The sequence below is a fragment of the Lissotriton helveticus genome, chromosome 6, assembly GCF_964261635.1.
Source record: "Lissotriton helveticus chromosome 6, aLisHel1.1, whole genome shotgun sequence".
NCBI lineage: Eukaryota > Metazoa > Chordata > Amphibia > Caudata > Salamandridae > Lissotriton > Lissotriton helveticus.
The window spans coordinates 468743810-468762179 of record NC_136067.1 but is presented as its reverse complement, the minus strand read 5'-3'; the positions used below and the strand labels follow the sequence as shown (position 1 = coordinate 468762179).

The window sequence follows — 18370 nt, the reverse complement described above, 5'->3', positions numbered from 1 at the left end:
TCCGGTAGTCCAGCCTGCTGGTGATGAGTGCGTGGGTGACGGTCTTGCTTAGTTCGGGTTTTATTCGTTTAAAGGTCTTGCGAAGTATGCGGAGGGTGTTGAAGCATGTGCAGGCTACGGTGTTGGCCTATGGGTCTGTCACATTAACCATCTTTATCCACTTTAAATCTACCTAATAAGGATATTGGTCATGTTATATGCCCTGCTCTATCAGTCACACCGTCTGTGACATCAAAGAATAGCGGCAGCAGTAACCAGGGCTGACCCACAAGTGTGTGTCTGCAAGAACTAGAGTGAAAATGTGTTAGTTAAGAGCATGATCAACCAAAGAGGGGAGGGAAGAGAGGATGCATCCAGGGCAGAGAAAATTAGAAGCATCATATTATTTTTGTGTGTGTGTGTGACATTGTGTCTTTCCTTAAAGCTACTCCTATTGTCAAGGGCTGTCAAATATGTATGCTGGCCCCCATCATAAGAGTATTATCTCTGATGCAATTGTGCCCGTTCATGGTATAATTGTGCCATTGCCATCATATAACATCCTTGACTATTTTGGGCATACAAGTCTAGTAATTACATACTTGCTGCCATCACTGACATATTAAGAGCATAACTGGCTTGCTTTTAGCCATTCCTGACAGAGTGGCAACCGCTTCTCCCATAATAATGTCCATAACTGATATATGTTGGGCATCCAGCTGTGGCACAGTGGTAGCCTCGGTTTAATGGTGGGCATTATTAGCATAACAAATTCATTAATAGTGTTATGGTGAGCAAGCATGGCCTATGATTCCAATTCCTGGCATTTCTGAAGCAGAATTTGTCCATCCCGGCGGTACTCAATGAAAACGAACAGCTGATGTTTAGGGACTGTGTATTTTCTAACAATGAAAACTGATTTGATTTTTAAAGAAAAAATTATCCTTTTTCTGAAAAGGTTTTTCTTTTGGAAAATTGATTTTGATTGCTGGAAAGTAGTTTTGATAGAAAAATATGTGTATTTTTAAAAACTAATATGCTAATGAAGACAAAATATTGCAATTCTAAAACACTTTGAAAGTTGTTAGATGAATGATAATTCAAATTGAGTTGGGGAGACTTACTGCTTTGGTAGTACCCTTTGTGGCACACAGCATGAGATGATTTGGATGTTACTTGATTACAAGCATTCAATATTGATAAACGTTTTCCTAACATTCTGCTGATAACTTCATCTGGAATGTTTGGGTGGTGACTACTGATAAATCTTTCTTAGGGTGGTCATAGTGTAATGTTAATACATATCATCAGCATTTTACAGTGATAAAATATGCTAGTAGCTCGGCAGGACTTTACTTGAACAGAATTAGCTCTCACTACAGAAAAGGTTGGAGACCCCTGCTCTGGATGCTGTGTAAGCGTTTCATCTGGTGGCATGAGATATCCCTTCAGAACTATGGGCAGATTTAGCCTAGGACAAGACTTCATCTCAAAGGTCAGATGGCTACATAAATCCCTAATGGCCCAGATAAACTGTAGCCATTTCCTATCAACCCCATACTGTTAAAATGTAGCTGAGATCAGGTTTCCCCTGGTACCCTCTCCTAATCATCCTTTTCCTTGAGCCCCTGGCAGCCAACATGCTGTCAATGGTGTTGGCTAAAATGTGATACATCCAGCTCTGGCTCTATTAAACCCCTCCTTTATGCTGATAATATCCTCATGATGCTCACTAATCCCAGCATGTTTTTACCAGCTCTAATATACCTGATTGATTCATTTTCACAGTTTTTTCTCAATGAGATACATTGAGACAACTGTGGGGTACTGCTTAAATCCTGTTCTGCCATGAGGGAATTTGTTGCTGGGTACAAAGTGGATTATGCTACTTGGGTATCCTACTGAACAGAAGACTTGAGGGGATGGTAGAAGATAATACTTCCAATTTAATGGCTGAGACTTGATCCACATTTGAGAGACAGTTAAGTTGTGGTCACCTCAAAGTACAATGATGTCTTTGGAATGCTTCCTTTCACAATGTGTAGATTGACCCTAACGCATGTTGACTCAAATATTAGTTCCTTTTTTTTGTGACAGTGACAAACTAAGTTTGAAAGCCTGCATGCTCACATAGACTCAGGTAGTGTGCACCTGGTACAGATGGAACTCTATTCCCTTGCAAACTCCCTTTACCAGCTAATCCTCTTTCATCCAGTGACTCTTTACCCACCTCCCTAGGTAGATAACGAGTAGGACATGCTGTGAGATGGTCCCCAGACTAAGATTAAAAACCCTCTGTGGGTAAATATGCTTCTAATTTAGAAACTCATACATTAGTTACTGGTGATAGACCAGTGATTCCACAATTGAGCATCCCCATCTCCATAGGGCGATGGAGGTCTGGTGATTGGTCGCTCTCCATTGTTTTTTAATACATGGCACTCAGCATGTATCACATGACTCATTTCAGGTGACACTTTGAAGCTCTCCAGGCACTAGAATTTACGTTTGGCCTAGGAGCTGTGTTGTCGATCTAGCAAGGTGGCCCACTGCATCTGTGGTCAAATGGGTGCAGACCCATTTCTGTTTGTGAACCTCACTAATGCAGATCTATCGTGAAAAACTGGGGAAACTTAGAAAAGGGGTTTGGGACTGATATGAGATGCTTATTTAACATATGTATGTTACCCCGGATAAAGCCACTACTGAAACCTTTGGTAGGCCACGCTATCCCATATTTACTTGCTGGAGTCCTTGCCCACCCTGCTAGCTAGGCTAAGCTTAGCTTTTGAGAAAGGATAGACTAAAAGTTTCAGACTTCAGAATCTTTCACAAATGCATCGGGTCGCCCCTCCGTTGGCAGAATGGCCGACATGGTGATGTCAAACATATTCTAACAGCCTGGCAGTATATATTGTTTACCTGTCACCGTATTTCCATCTTGTTTCCAGCTGTCCGTTTGGCCTTATTGCACACATATTTGAATGAGAAGGATGGAGGAAACAATCCTTAGATTTTGCTGGTGATGGATCTGTAATAGCTCTGCCCTGAAAATATGAAAGAACATTTTTTTTGTAAGAACCGAACAAAATGAACGATTTGATACTAAGGGTAATGAATGCCTTTATATTAAGAAATTATATAGGACGTGTTTATTCAGCTATTGTGGACATTTATATTTACTTTGTTTATAGAATGTTTTCTGTGAAAATTCTGAACATAATTGATGTTGTGTAAACATGAAGATGTAAAAGTTTAATCTGTAAATTATTCTCTCGCCGTTTTGTTTTTCTTTGGCAATCTTCTTAATGTATTGTTCCTTCCCACATGCTTTTCACAATAATCCATTTCTAGTTTTCAGGAGTTTAAATTCTATATAAAAATTGTTGCATTTCTTGTGAATTTTGAAAAAAAGACTCATTGTACATGTTTGTGATCCACGAGACGACGATGGTGGGCTTAATTGCATGTGTGTTGGCCACATTATTATTCACTCTGATGAGTCAGGCATGCGCAGAACTAATTATTAACTTGATGTAATTTCTTTCTAGCGATATCATGTGGAATTCCCGAATCTCCAGGAAATGGTTCAGTTATGGGAAATGAGTTCACTTTAGGCAGTAGAGTGATTTATCAATGTAACGAGGGCTTCAGACTGGAGTCTAGTCAACAAGCAACAGCGATGTGTCAAGAAGATGGATCATGGAGTAACCAGGGGAAACCACCTGTTTGCAAACGTAAGTATGCACATCTTCTTAATATGCGTGAATATATTGCTTTTAAAATTGTCGCTTCATCACAGCTTTGTGCTCGTAAATGTCACTAACAATAATGTTTGTGCTTCTCTTTCTCTGTCCTTGAAATATCAATAAATAGACAGATACAATGAATACTTAAAACAGGAACAGTGTTGTTGTTAAATAGCATCACCGGATCATAAAGATGACTTATTCACAAATATAACACTTAATGAATATTTGTCGAATTGGTCATGTAGACTTCAAGGGTGGGTTAATGTGTATTTTTTAGTTTTTTTCTAAGAATAGAATCCGAATATTATAGAAAGGTATGGAACATTTTAGTTCTCACATATGCTATTTCCAGTAGCGGCTCCTCCCACTTCTTTTAAGCAGTGTCACCAAAGGAAACATAAAATGATAATAACTCTTAAGTTATTATCATTTTATTCTTTTGCATGTTGGAGCAGCTTTGCGGGCAGGACAGGGCTGGGCTGCTCTTCTGACAGAGCAGGGGAGGGGAGGAGGGGCCCGCCAAACATTCATGCGCACTTTGCATGTTCTCCACCCAGGCTGCTTTAGTCCCTGGGTGTAGAACATGCCCAGACCCCCATTGCCTGACTGAGCACCAAACTACAGCACTCAGACCAATCACAACGCTGCATTACAGTGCTGTGATTGGCTCAAGGGAGCCTGGTGCTTACCAACCACAACGTTGTATTGCACAGTTGTGATTGGCTCTGGAGAGCCTGGGTGCTTCCTGAGTGCTCTGTTCCGGAGGTGCAGACGAAACGTGGCGAGGAGTTACATTTTCTTATTCTTTACCTCCTCTCCTGGCTCCCCCCCACCTTTGGCCTCCCACGCCAGATGTGTGCCAACCTCCGCTGGCTATTTCAAGAACCGGTAGTGTTTTTAAAAACAAAATCATTCTAACTTAGTGCATAGCTCTCATGTGAAAAGACGTACTCATTCAATATTGATTCTACAAAATATGTTTGGTTATTTAGCCTGAAATTAAAAAGATGTAAAAAGAGTTTATAAGTGAAAAAGGAATATCTTCATTAAGGTGCCAAATCCCAAAAATTCTCAGAAATGTTTAGATGAGCGGCGTAATCCTATGAATTTATGACCACTTCAGATTACTCCTATAGGGCCACGTAGCACTGGTCGCAAAATACTGTGTGTTACTTTTCAAACCGACTCATGTACTAATAGGTCGGTTCCCAAAGTAACGATTCCTAGTGGGTCGCAATTCGACCTCACTCATGAATATTAATGAGGTAGGTTGCAAATTGTGACCCACTTAAAATCATAGCTATCATAGGGATGGTGGCCTGAAGCCCACCAAGTCTGCAATTACTTTTAAATAAGCCATTAAAAAAAAAAAATCGCCAGTTTTCCTTAAAGAAAAACTTGATGCGTTTAAAAGAAAGAAATGCTACAAACAACATTATTGAAAAAATATTTTTTTTCAACATTCACAAAAGGGAAGGGAGTCCCTTAGGGACCCCTTCTCTATGTGACTGCCTTACTACTACCTTTCAGTATTTGATACATTAATAATGTTTTGCGACTGGATTTCACTTGCAAAACTTTAACACATATCAATCTCATTTCGCCCTTCACACCTCCATTCCAAATACTGCTTTGCACTTTTTGCCGCAAACCCAAATTGCGATTTGGTACCGTGTTACTAAATTGCAGTTTGTACACACCAAAAGGCCTTTTTGAGTTTTTCGGGCCAAATCGTGCTGTTTGCAACAGAGAAAAGAGTTTGCACATCTTGCACTTGATTCACAAAACAAGAAGGTGAACATTTAAGTGTCCTCTGATATCCAGGTGCCCACATATAGAAGTGAATGGATGGTGTCACATTATTCCTGGTGTTTTTATGTTGTTCCCTTCCAGGTGGGGGATCAAAATATGAATCCAGAAATATAATGCAAAAAAACATTTCCCTTCCTGTCTCACTGAAAAAACAAAGGTTACAGGAACATTATATCTAGGCAATAGAATTAAAATAGAATAGAAACAAATCTTAGCAATTCACTGAAAAAAAACAGTACAGGGACGTTATAGTTAGGCTCACATTTCACTCGTACAAAACTCATTTGAGATGTCATCAGTGATGTCACTGACCATGTCATGAGTGATGTAATATGTGAGATTGTAAGCTGTGCATTGTGGGGGTGTAAGTTATAGATGGCTCAGGTACCTATAACTGATGAATTTCACTGGTTTTTGTCTGAGTGAAAAGTGAGCCTAGCTATAACGTCCCTGTAACCTTAGTTTTTTTAGTGAATTTCTATGTTCTTTAATGTTGTTTCCTAACTATAGTGTCCCTGTAACCTTTGGGTTTTTTGTTAGGGAATTTCTATGGTTTTTTACAATGTACTAACTGTAACCTGAAACCTTGGACAGTGAGTGTGTTAGTCAGTGCATGAGTGTCTCAGTGGGTAAGTGAGTGAGTGCATGAGTGTCTTGATGGTTGTTTGAGTGGGTGTATGAGTGTCTGAGTGAGCCTGGGAGTCACTGCATAAGTGTCTCACTGTGTGTGAGTGGGTGTATGAGTATCTGAATGGGATTGTGAGTGGGTGTCTGAGTGGGTGTCTGAGTAGGTAAACGAGTGTCTGAGTGATTGCCTGAATGGGTCTGTGAATGGGTGTGAGAGTGTCTGACTGGGTTTATGAGTTCCTCCATTAATGTCAGTCTGTGAAGTGCATGAGTGTCTGAGTGGGTTTTGAGTGGGAGACTTTGAGTGAGTGTGTGAGTGGGTCTGTGAGTCAGTATTTGAATCTTGGACTAGGTCTGTGAGTGGGTGTGAGGGAGTATGAGTGGGTCTGTAAGTGGGTCAATGAGTGTCTGAGTAGGCTTGCGATTAGGTGTATCTGTCTGAGTGGGTGCAAGAGTGTCTGAATGGGTCTGTGTGTGGCTGTGAGAGTGTCTGAGTGGTTCTGTGAGTGGGTTGCAGAGTGCCTGAGTGGGATTGTGAATGGGTGTGAGAGTGTCTGAGTGTGTCTGCAAGTGGGTGTGTCGGCATTAGAGTGGTTCTGTCGGTGGGTGTGTGAGTGTGGGAGTGCATACCTAACTGTCTATGTGGGTGTGTCTGTGACTAGGCCACACCGCAACTGCACCTGCCCCTGTATGCAACAAGAGTGCATAGTTTTGAACAAAATATCTAACCAAGTGGAGTTCTTTCGATTGGTTAATTACTAAGTGCTACTATCTTGGGTAAATGTCCAGTACGTATTCTGCACTGCAGCTGTATAACAGAGCACAAGGAAATGCCACCAGTGACCTTGTGTGCATTTGGCAATGTGATTGTTACTGGTGTGTCTTTATCCAGAAATTTGTGATAATATGAATTTTTCTATGTAGAAGATGACAAGAGTACAAAGAGGTAAATCTCCACTAAACAAGGGTCTTTCCACTTAACTATATGAAGTAAGTGCTTCTTTGAAGGGTGGAGATTTCTTCTTATTCTTTAGCATCTAGGAACTCCTTACCAAAATCGGCAGGAAACGTGCTAGGGGGCCTCTTGTGAAGCTGTCCATCATCCTGGCTAAGGCAGGAGGGCCTTTGCATGCTACTAAGGTGGGTAGAGCCAACGGGTGAAGCTTCAAAGTGATTTGCACATTTCCATACTTGTAGTCATTTCAAGGGAGAACCATGGACTCTGCTGTCACCAGGACAGGACAAGATTGCGCTCCAATGAATCAACAATGCATTCCCCTCCATGAGGCATTTCAGACAGTTTTTCAATATGAACTTGCCGAGAAACACACTTGTTTTTTTCTTCACCAAGTCCAGGAGTTTGGATCATTTGTCCTTTACAGAAGTGCATCTTCAACGGGGGCACCTGCTATGCTTATATATGCAAGTGCTTACCGTTGAAGTTTAGTGTCTGTTCAGGGCCAGAATGGCTACAGGGACCACATCCCCTGGGGCCCTGCCATGATTAAATGGGGAGGGGAGCTGCGCAGCATCCCTCCCCAGGCCATGACTCCAACACCAAGGGGCTAGCTTAAATACAATGAGGGAGGGGGACACACATCCCCCCTCCGTGAGCCAATTTCAGCCCCTGTGACCCCATTCCCCAGGGCCCGGCCATGTGTCCTTGGGTGCCCTAGTCCCAGCTGGGCACCCTGTGTGCAGTATGGGGACCAAGGGCGGAGCCTCAAGGCCCTCGTGGTCCAAGCCAGCTCGCAGCCTCCTGCAGAAGCTGGCATTGCATGCAGTAGTAATAGTTTCATCTCTTTCCCTGCCAACATGTCTGCGGGCAGGGAAAGAGATGAAACCTTGGCTTCCAGAAGGCTGGAGACCTTTGACAGCTCCTGCCAACTGGAACTGGCTTGTTTGCTTTTGCTTGGCGGGAGCTGTCAGCTTCTGCCAAGCAAAAGCAAACAGCTATATCCTGTGGTGGGCACCCCTTTAACATAACAGGAGCTAGCCCTGTGGGACGGTGGTCTCCGGGGCCATTAATGGCTCCATAAGGGGACCTCATGACCTCCCTTCTTTATAATTTTACAGGCCAGAACTGGGGAAGTAGTGTACCCAGGGGCTGTATATGGCCCAAGAGGGGGCACCACTCCCAAATATATTTTAAATGCTGGCCCAAGAAGATGCTGGTCCCGGGTCACAGGGGTCCTCGAGGCCCCACAAATTATTGCTGTTAAGCTCTGGGAAGGTGGTGGTCCCCAGGGTTCTAAAGAGCCCACAGAGGAGGGCCTGCTTGGCCCCCCTCCATTGTAATAATAGAGCTCCAGGGAGGTGGTGGAACCCAGGCTCCATTGAGCCCCTGGAGGGGGATCGTGCAGCCCCCGTTGCAATATTTAAAATAAAGTTCCAGGGAGGTGGTGGTCCCTGGGGTTCAAAGAGTTTCAGGAGTGGGGATGGTGCTCCATTCCTTTTTCTGTAAAATGACCACATACCCCCGGCACCTGGCCCATCCAGGGGCTTCTTCAAAAACAAGTGCAGGAAACCGTGCATGCTTTTTTTTATCAATTCACGGTGATATTCAAAAATATTTCACAAAAATCACGGTGAGTTAAAAAAATGAATGGTTTTTGCCCTGCAGTGTTGGCTGCCAATCAGAGTTCTGATGTTTTCTGCATGAGCTCTTCATTATTCACAAATTAGCTGCAAAAATAAATATATACATTTGAATTTCCTTTAATATGTCACAAACTACTGAACAAATGTACACCAAATAACAAACAGCACATTATGCAAATTTACTGTAATTCCGTCCATTGGTTCTGGGGGAATTAACTTGGGTAACACTTTTTTGACCCCCTCTCTTTCTCAGCCTTCAGCCTTTGCTTCATGTATCGCAACAAGATTCACCACGGCACTTTTTTGGGGAACATTTTGGGAAGACTTGACAAACGGCGCCATAGATATAGGCAGTTCATAAAACACTTTTCCTACGGATATGTATATATATATATATATATATATATATATATCTATATATATATAGATATATATATATATATATATTTATATAGATAGCATTTTTTGATTTGCTAATAACTTTGGCGTCGTTTGACGAATCTTTGCGAAATTCTCCAAAACAAAAGTATCCAGGTCAGCTCCTATCCTGAAAGTTTGGGGTGATTCATCAAGCGGGGGCTGAGAAAAAAGGGGAGTCCCAAAGCGCGTTTTTCCCATGTTAATTTCCCTAGGAAATTTTGCGACGGGCTACAGCCCGAACTGCTGATGGGAATTACCCCAAATTTGGCAAAAAGGTAGAGCTTGGTTCAGAAAGTGACCTTTTCTTTTAAATGATGTAAATCCATTCAGTAGGTTTTGAAAAAATCAAAAAATAAGAGTCAACAAATCAATTTCCCATAGGAAACTTTGGACAAGGCTACAGCCGAAACTACTGAACTGAATTACCCCAAATTTGGCAAAAAGGTAGTGCTTGGATCAGAAAGCGTCCTTTTTTAAGTGATGTAAATAGGTTTAGTAGTTGCTGGGAAATTAGAAAAATAAAAGTTTTGATTTCTGGGCGGAGCCAAAGTCCTGAGCACAAGCTTCACTGTGATCGGCTGCCAACACTCCAAACCAGGAAGTGTGGGAAGCCATCTTGTAACGTGGTTGAAGCGAGTCACCAGAAAACAGAGAAACAAAGATATAAAACAAGAGAAGGGGACAGGGTAGAAACACCCCGACCCCCTAGGCCTGCTCAGGAGGTCCCAGAAGGACCCCCTGGGACAAAAAAAGGAAACAAATTGCCGCAATTCACGCTGGGGTCTCAAGTTCCCGCGTTTCATTTTAATGAGGCCGCTGGGTAAGCTAGGTCCCGGGGGCATTTCTTAAAAATGGCGGGGCCCACTGGGGTCCCTGCAGCCACGGGGCTTCACTCATGGTGGGAGTGGGATTCAGTTGGCTGTGGACATTATGTCAGTAAAACAACAATGCGCCATATTGCGGCCTTCCTTTAATACAATGCAGAATAATGTTTACTTATAAAGCAGTGTTCACTTTTTATCACGGATAGTGTCACTTTGTTACAGGAAATGTAATTATATGTGGGAGAGCGTGTTCTCTATCTGTGCGCAGAACATAATTAACGTTTATTTGGCTGAGGTGTTCAGACAACAAGCTTAATGTTTATTGGCTGCGCACCATTGAAAGTAGAAGTGTTTCCAGCCATTCACTTCCCCTCCGCAGAGTAGCAAGGACATCTGATTGGCTCACATGCTCACATGTTCTAAGGAGGACCTTCCAGAGCTTAATGTTCATTGGTTGTAAACCATTGAAAGTAGAAGTGTTGCTAGCTATTTCTTTCTCCACCGCGGAGTAGGAGGGACATCTGATTGGCTGACGTTTTCTAAGGAGGAGCTTCCAGAGCTTAATTTTGATTGGTGGCAAACTACTGTGAAAGTAGAAGTGTTGCCAGCCATTCACTTCCCCTGCGCGGATTAGGAGGGACATCTGATTGGCTGACGTGTTCCAAGGAGGACTTTCCCAAGCTTAATGTTGATTGGCTGTAAACCATTGAAAGTAGAAGTGTTGTGAGCGTGTCCTTTCCCCTCCGCGGAGTATTAGGGACATCTCATTGTGTAACGTGTTCCAAGCATGACCTTCCCAAGCTTAATGTTCATTGGCTGTGAAGCATTAAAAGTAGAAGTGTTGGCAACCATTCACTTCTCCTCTGTGGAACAACATGTACATTTTATTGGATAAGTATTCTGAGTATAAGTTTGTTCCTTATTGGGTGGGAACTGTTCACTGTTGTCAGCCATTTTGTGATGCACTTCAAAGGAGTACGGGGAAACAAAGTAATAGAGGGGACAAAGTAATAGAGGGGATGGTAATAACATTATTAACTCTGTACAGTGGTCACAAGGTGGTGGACAGGGATTGTGAAGGTAAAAATTGTTTTTTATATATTTTAAGGACCATTTATAAAATTGCTGTGGGATGTACAAATCACGGCGGAAAAATAAGTGTCTTGCGGTCTTCTTTTGATAAAGTTTGCGGGTGGGATACTTCCCAGGAGCACTATTTACTTATAATGTGGTGTTTACTTTTCTGATGGGGAGGTGTGGTTGCGCAGCAAAAAAATGTCAGTCTAGGTTTCAAACAGTTTTTATTGAGCAATTACAAATAAACTATCTTCAGAACCTGACTCTGTATATAACAAAGGGGTGACAAATATAAATGGAATTTCATAAAATATCACTTAAGGGTGGCCACACCCTCCTTTTATCTGGTATAATTTGTAAAATTGTTGCCCCATCTTCTTCATAATGTAAGAGCGCATGTGTTACTTTTAGATAAAGTAGAAAAGAAGTGCTACAAGAAACACTCCCGCACCCCATCATCTGAGGTCAGAATACCAAGTAAAAAAGAGTTAAATACAAATTATTTCATATTACATAGAAATGTACGCATTATAATTTTTTTAAATTTGTATTCTGTAGAATTCGGGAACGTTCTGTTGTAGTGCTTAAAGGTTGCACACTGTTCCGCTAAAAAATCACGTACTCTTTAACGGATATATAGAACAGTACCATTATAACATACAGTACTGGTAATATATTTTAGATAGGGATTAAGGTGTATAGGAACCACAACTGAGAAAAATAGAAATTAGAAAATAACTTTTAGAAATGTAGGGTTTATCAAATGTTTCAAGTAAGAAAGTATGTATGAAAGCTATATTTGTTTAGACTGCAATTTCGTAAAATATGCTCACTGAAAAAATATCTGATCAAAGAAGTCATAAAGGTTAGTAAGCTGCAATTCAGATGGCGCCGCCGACAAATCTCCAATTCCTCTTCTGTAACAATATGACACTTTATTACAATATAAAAAGTGACAGTTGTTACACAAAAAAGAAAAGGAAAATAAAGTTATGAATACAACAGAAGATCAATAACGAAATACTTTTGAGCGGTGAATATTTTAGAGCTTGTTTTCTCCGGGACTTCAAAATGAATAATTTTCATGGCGACGGGTCATAAAGTCCTCTGAGATCATAATGACTGTGAAAATATAATATGCATATTCATAGTATATGATCCCAAGGTAAAAACAGACTAACAACCACAAACTGATGGCGTTGCGTAAAGATCTTTACTCTTGGCGCCGACGGGTCATGAACTCCTCTGAGATCACAATGACTGACAATAATATAATATACATATTGACAGTATATGATCCCAAGGGGAAAACAGACTATCAACCAGAAGCTGGAGATGGTGATGTTACTTATAAATCTTTAGGGTTTGCCTTGACGGGTCACCAACACCTCTGAAGTGAAGTACAGTGTCAATATTATAATATACAAAGTCACAATATATGAGCTCAAAGGAGCCAGAAAGGGAGCAATGTTTGCTGTATTCTATCTGTTTCTGACAACAAGCTGCTGACTTTACAGAAAAAAGGCAGAAACAAGCAATGACACTTTTTTTAAAAATACAAATTTTTAAATATTAACAAATAGCTACGTATTATAAATAGCTAGTGAGCCATAATCAAACAACTTATAACTCCAGAATATGTTATGTTGCCGCAAAACAAGAATCAGACGCTAGAAAAGTGAACCTGCATCACAGAATGGAGACGGGTAAATAACTCGCGAAAACGAAACTAATCGAACAATGAGTGGGGTTATATACTTTTTGGATATTGAGTAGTATATGGAAGGAAGATGCGGCTCCACCCATTTAGATAGAGGGCGTTTCCCTAGTTCAGCCTGCTGGCGACGAGGGCCTGTGTGACCGTTCTTCTTGTTTTGGTGGGGATCCATTTGAAGATCCTGCGAAGCATTCAGAGGGTGTTGAAGCAGGATGAGGAGTAAGTGTTGACGTGCTTAGCCATGGAGAGGGTGGACTCTAGGATGACCCCTGGGTTGCGTGCGTGGTTGGTGGGTGTCTGGGCTGTTCCCAGTGTTGTCGGCCACCAGGAGTTGTCCCAGGCTGACGGGGTGGAGCCAAAGATGAGGACCTTCATCTTGTCCGAGTTTAGCTTCAGTCGGCTGTTCTTCATCCATTCGGCGACGGCTTTCATTCCTTTGTGGAGGTTGGTTTTTGGGGTGTGAGGGTCATTGGTGAGGGAGAGGATCATCTGGGTGTCGTCGGCATAGGACATAATGTTGAGGTTGTGCTGTCGGGCGACGTGGGCGAGGGATGCCATGTAAATGTTGAACAGCGTCAGGCTGAGGGATGAGCCCTGGGGTATGCCTTAGAGGATCATGGTGGCATTGGATCGGAAGGGTGGGAGGCGGACACTCTGAGTTCTGCCGGAGAGGAAGGATGTGGTCCAATCCAGGGCCTTCTCTTGGATTCCGGCGTCGTGTAGGCGTGTTCGTAGAGTGCGGTGGCAGAGTGTGTCGAAGGCGGCTGACATGTCCAGGAGGATGAGGGCCACTGTTTCTAGCAGGGTCCTGATGTCGTTGGTGGCAGCAATGAGGGCGGTTTCAGTGCTGTGGTTGCTGCGAAACCCGGACTGGGACGGGTCCAGGATGTTATTCTCCTCGAGGTAGCGGGTCAGTTGTTTGTTAACGATTTTCTTAGTCGCCTTCGCCGGAAACAGGAGTAGGGAGATGGGTCGGAAGCTCTTGAGGTCCTTGGGGCCCGCCTTGGGTTTCTTGAGTAAGGCGTTGATCTCTGCGTGTTTCTAGATTTCCGGGAAGGTTGCTGTCTCAAAGGAGATGTTGATGATTTTCCTTAGGTTGGGTGTGATGGTTGTGCTGGCTCTGTTGAAGATATGGTGAGGGCATGGGTCCAACGGTGATCCGGAGTGGATGGTGTTCATGATCTCGCAGGTGTCCTCGTCGTTGATGCTGGTTCAGGAGAGCAAGCGGTTGGTGCAGGAGTTGGTTGTGGGGGCGGTCGTTGTCGGGGCGGTCGTGGAGTTGAAGCTGTTGTGGATGTCAGCGATCTTGCGTTGGAAGACGGTGGGATGTCGTTGGTGTTGGAGCTGGAGTTGGAGAGTTCCTTCCCGATGTTGAAGAGCTCTTTGCTGTTGTGAGCATTGTTATCTAGGCGGTACTTGAATGAGGCCCTCTTGGCGGCTCTGATGAGTTGATGGTGTCTATGGTGGCGTTCTTGTGGGCTGTGTAGCTGTCCGGTGATCGTTCGCGGAGCCAGTTCTTCTCCAGTTTCCGGCATGTTCTTTTGGAGGTCTGGTGGTCTTCGGTGAACCAGGTGGCTTTCTTGCTTGTGTGGTTGTTGGAGGGTGTCTTGAGCGGGGCGAGGGTGTTGGCGCACTTGTCGATCCACTGTCTGAGGTTGTGGGAGGCAGTGTCGGGGTCGGTGGGGTCAGCGGGTGGGCTCTGGGCGAGGGTGGTGGTTAGCTGGTGTTCGGTGACTTTGCCTTAGCAGCAACAGGGCATCTGTTGGGTGCAGTGGTGTGTGGTGGGCTTCCTGAAGGTGAAGTGGATGCAGCGGTGGTTGGTCCAATGGGGTTCGGTGGTGTGGTTGAACTAGACGTGTGGCCGGCGGCGTGGGTGGGTGTTGTCACAAGCTGTCTGAGTCAGAGGTTGGCGAGGTTGTCGATCAGGGTGGTGGAGTTGGTGTCGTTGTTCTCGAGGTGGAAATTCAGATCCTTGAGGAGGATGTAGTCCCTTGAGGCGAGGGCGTATGTGCTGATGAAGTCGGCGATGGCGTCGCTGAACCGTGGTCTGGGTATGTTGGGTCTGTAGATGAGCGTTCCTCTGACGGTGGTGTTGGGGGTCGATGTGGATCTGGAAGTGCAGGTGTTCGGCGGTGCTGAGTTGGTCGTCGGAGTTGGTCGAGACTCTGAGGGTGTTCCTGTGGACGATGACAATTCCTCCTCCTACTCCGTTGGTGCGATCTCTGCGGTTGATCTTGGAGCCTTCTGGGATGGCTATGGCGATGTCGGGGCTGAGGCAGGTTCAACCAGGTCTCCGTCAGGAAGGTGACATCAGGAGAGGTTGAGTTGAGAAGGTCCCAGAGTTCGATGGCGTGTTTGCGGGCGGTGTTGAGGAGGATGCATCTGAGGTAGTTGGGTTCTTTGGTTGGTGGTTTGGCGGGCCGGATGCAGGTGAAGCTGCACTTCCACCAGGTGAAGGGACCTTGGGCGCACTTTGGGGTGGCCCGGTAGCAGGTGTGTTCTCATCCGGGTTTGAGTACGTGAAGGGTGTTGGCGTCACAGTGGATTCGGGCGTCCTGGCGTCCTTGGAGTCCAGAAGATCTGGCGCTGGGTGCAGTCCAGGCGCGTACGGGCGCAGAAGGGCTTGCCTTAGGCCCCCCTTTGGCACGCCAGAGGGCGCCATATGAAGGGGAGCTGGGAGGGAGGAGCAGCTGAGAGGGAGGAGCAGCTGGGAGGGGGGAGCGAATGGGCGAGCGGGGGGGCTGGGCCGCAGGGGATGCAGCGGAGGGAAAAGCTGGGGAAAGGACGGCGAAGTGGAGAAAACGCAAAAGCAAAAGGCAGTAAACAGGAAGGGGAACAGAGACAGAAAGCAGATAAACAATGCAGTAAACAGAGGCAAATACAGTACAATAATACAATTAAAACGATAACAGAGCCAAAATAGAGCACAATAAAAACAATAGTGACAAACCTACGGCCTACCACTGGCCACCAGGGATGAGGCGCAGGTGGTAGCCTGCGGGTGGAGGCAGGCCTCGTACTGAGCACCAGGCAGCAGCTGGGCTCAGGAGCACGGGCGCAGTCAGGTGGAGCTGCGCTGCGTGGGGAGCAACCTGACTGGAGTCAGGGTCAAGGGTCGCTCTCACTGCCGCGCAGCGGCTGCCGTAGGAAGGGGAGATGGGAGGGAGGAGCAGCTGGGAGGGGGGAGCGACAAATGGGCGATTGGGGGGTGGGCTGCCGGGGATGCAGCGGCGGGAAAAACTGGGGAAAGGACAGCGAAGGGGAGAGAAGGCAAAGGCAGTAAACAGGAAGGGGGAACAGAGACAGAAAGCAAAGAAACAATACAGTAAACAGAGGCAAATACAGTACAATAATACAATAAAAACAATAACAGATCAAAAATAGAGCACAATCAAAACAACAGTGACAAACCTACAGCCTACAAATGGCCACCAGGGATGAGGCTCAGGTGGTAGCTGTGGGTGGAGGCGGTCCTCGAACTCGGCACCAGGCAGCAGCTGTGCTCAGGAGCACGGATGCAGTCAGGTGGAGCTGCGCAGCATGGGGAGCGACCTGCCTGGAGACAGGATCCAGGCTTACAGAACAACAGACACACTGATACAGACATTCACACTGTTTAGTTACTTAAACATGCATTCAATAAGACACGTTTAAACAGACACTTTTACAATCAGTCACACACCTCGTAAATCCTTCATTCAGACACGTATACACCCACTTATTCTTCAATACACCTTGATATATATATATATATATATATATATATATAACATATTTAAACTTTACAGAAACACACAGTCACTGGATGATGTCATTTGAGATGTCATCAGTGATGTTATCTGTGACGTGGGTGGTGTCATGTGTTCTGCCCTATGTTGGTTTCGTTAATTTCTTGCCGATCGGTCCTTCAAGGTTGCAATTCCGCCCTGCCAGTCTAAATCTTATCCATTGGAACTGGGTGTCCCGCAGGGTTCCTCGTTAAGCCCCACTCTATTCAACCTTTACGTGAGGCCGCTGGCAGCGGTTGTCAAGGAATGGGGCCTGACGATGGTCTCATACGCAGACGACACGCAACTGGCGGTCTCGTTAAGTGGAGACCCTGACATGGAGGCTCCCAGGTTCCGCGACGGACTTCTGGCAGTGGCCAACTGGATGACGTCCAACTTTCTCCAGTTAAACGCTAAAAAGACCGAGGTCATGGTGGTCGGCAAGCAGGCGGAGTTATGGGGGGACAAGTGGTGGCCTCCTGAACTGGGTGTGACCCCTTCTCCAGCATCGGAGATAAAAAATCTTGGGGTTTGGCTGGATCCGACTCTTAGTTTCATTTGCCATACTAGGAAGGTGGCGGCTACTTGTTACGGTTTCATCAGAGGTTTAAGACCTATTATGAAATTTTTCGACACCCCCACTAGGCAGCTAGTGGTCCAAGTGTCAGTGCTGTCCCGGACGGATTATGCTAGCTCGCTTTTGGTGGGGATTAATCAGTCGGAACTCACCCGGCTGCAGCGAGTTCAAAACGCTGCAGCCAGAGTGGTGATTGGTTTGCCAAGGTACTGTTCGGTCTCTAATGCGCTGCGCTCTCTCCACTGGCTTCCGGTGAACCAGAGGATCAAATTCAAGGTGCTATGCCTTGCGTTTAAAATCCTCAAGGGCTCATCTCCCCAAATATTGGAGAATTTGGTGAGGCCATATGTACCCTCACGAACCCTCAGATCCCTGGGTCAACACCTGGCAGTGGTTCCACGTTTCAGACTGAGCAGAGTCGGCGGTCGCTCTTTCCGGATGTCAGCGGCGAAGCTCTGGAATGCTCTACATTCGGGCCCTTGAAGATCTCTTGTTGTTTAGACGGGCTATCAAGACTATTCTATTTGTCTAGTTCCTTTTACATGATCTTTCTTTGACCCATTTCTCCAGCTTTTTAACAGTGTTGTGTTTTGGGTGCCTTGCATTGCGCCGGGTCGCCCCTTTGCTGGGGCAGCTGAGCGCGGTATAAGTTAAGATAACATAACATAACATAACATGTCACTGACCATACCACGAATGATGTAATATGTGACGTCATGAGCAGTGCATTGCAGGGGCGCGAGTTATAGTTAGCTTAACCAACTATAACAGTGGAATTTTGTGATTTAGTACGAGTTAAATGTCCAGCTAACTATAACGCCCCTGAAACTAATGGTTTTTTTTGTGAATTTCTAAGGTTTTTTAAAAGCACATTTCTAACTATAACTTCTGTAAAACCTATCTTTTTTTCAGTGAAAAAAAATAAATATAAATATATATTTGCATGTGTATTGACTCCATATGCATTGCATGTTCGTGGGCACTCCTCTGACATGCCACTGTAAATAACCACAACTACTCTGAAATATTCCCCAAATTCTGAAAAATCTGCACATTTTATAGAACATTTGCACTCATAACTTTGGTTTCTGAATCTATGGCTTTGTGAATCCATTCTAAGATGGTATGTATGACCTTTTCTGAAGTAATTGATATGGGCACATACAATCATTGTGATCTTGATGCAAAGTCCCTATGTCTAAGAGGGCTCATGCTGA

The 18370-nt window shown here is 44.6% G+C and overlaps 1 protein-coding gene across 1 annotated transcript in view; it reads left to right on the top strand.

Annotated features, from left to right (window-relative positions):
* CSMD1 (CUB and Sushi multiple domains 1) overlaps nt 1–18370 on the top strand; it is a 4503734-nt gene that overhangs the window by 3872922 nt on the left and 612442 nt on the right. The window contains exon 50 of the mRNA XM_078647516.1: nt 3531–3716. Coding sequence (XP_078503642.1) covers nt 3531–3716 — 186 coding nt within the window. The remainder of the gene's footprint in view (nt 1–3530; nt 3717–18370) is intronic.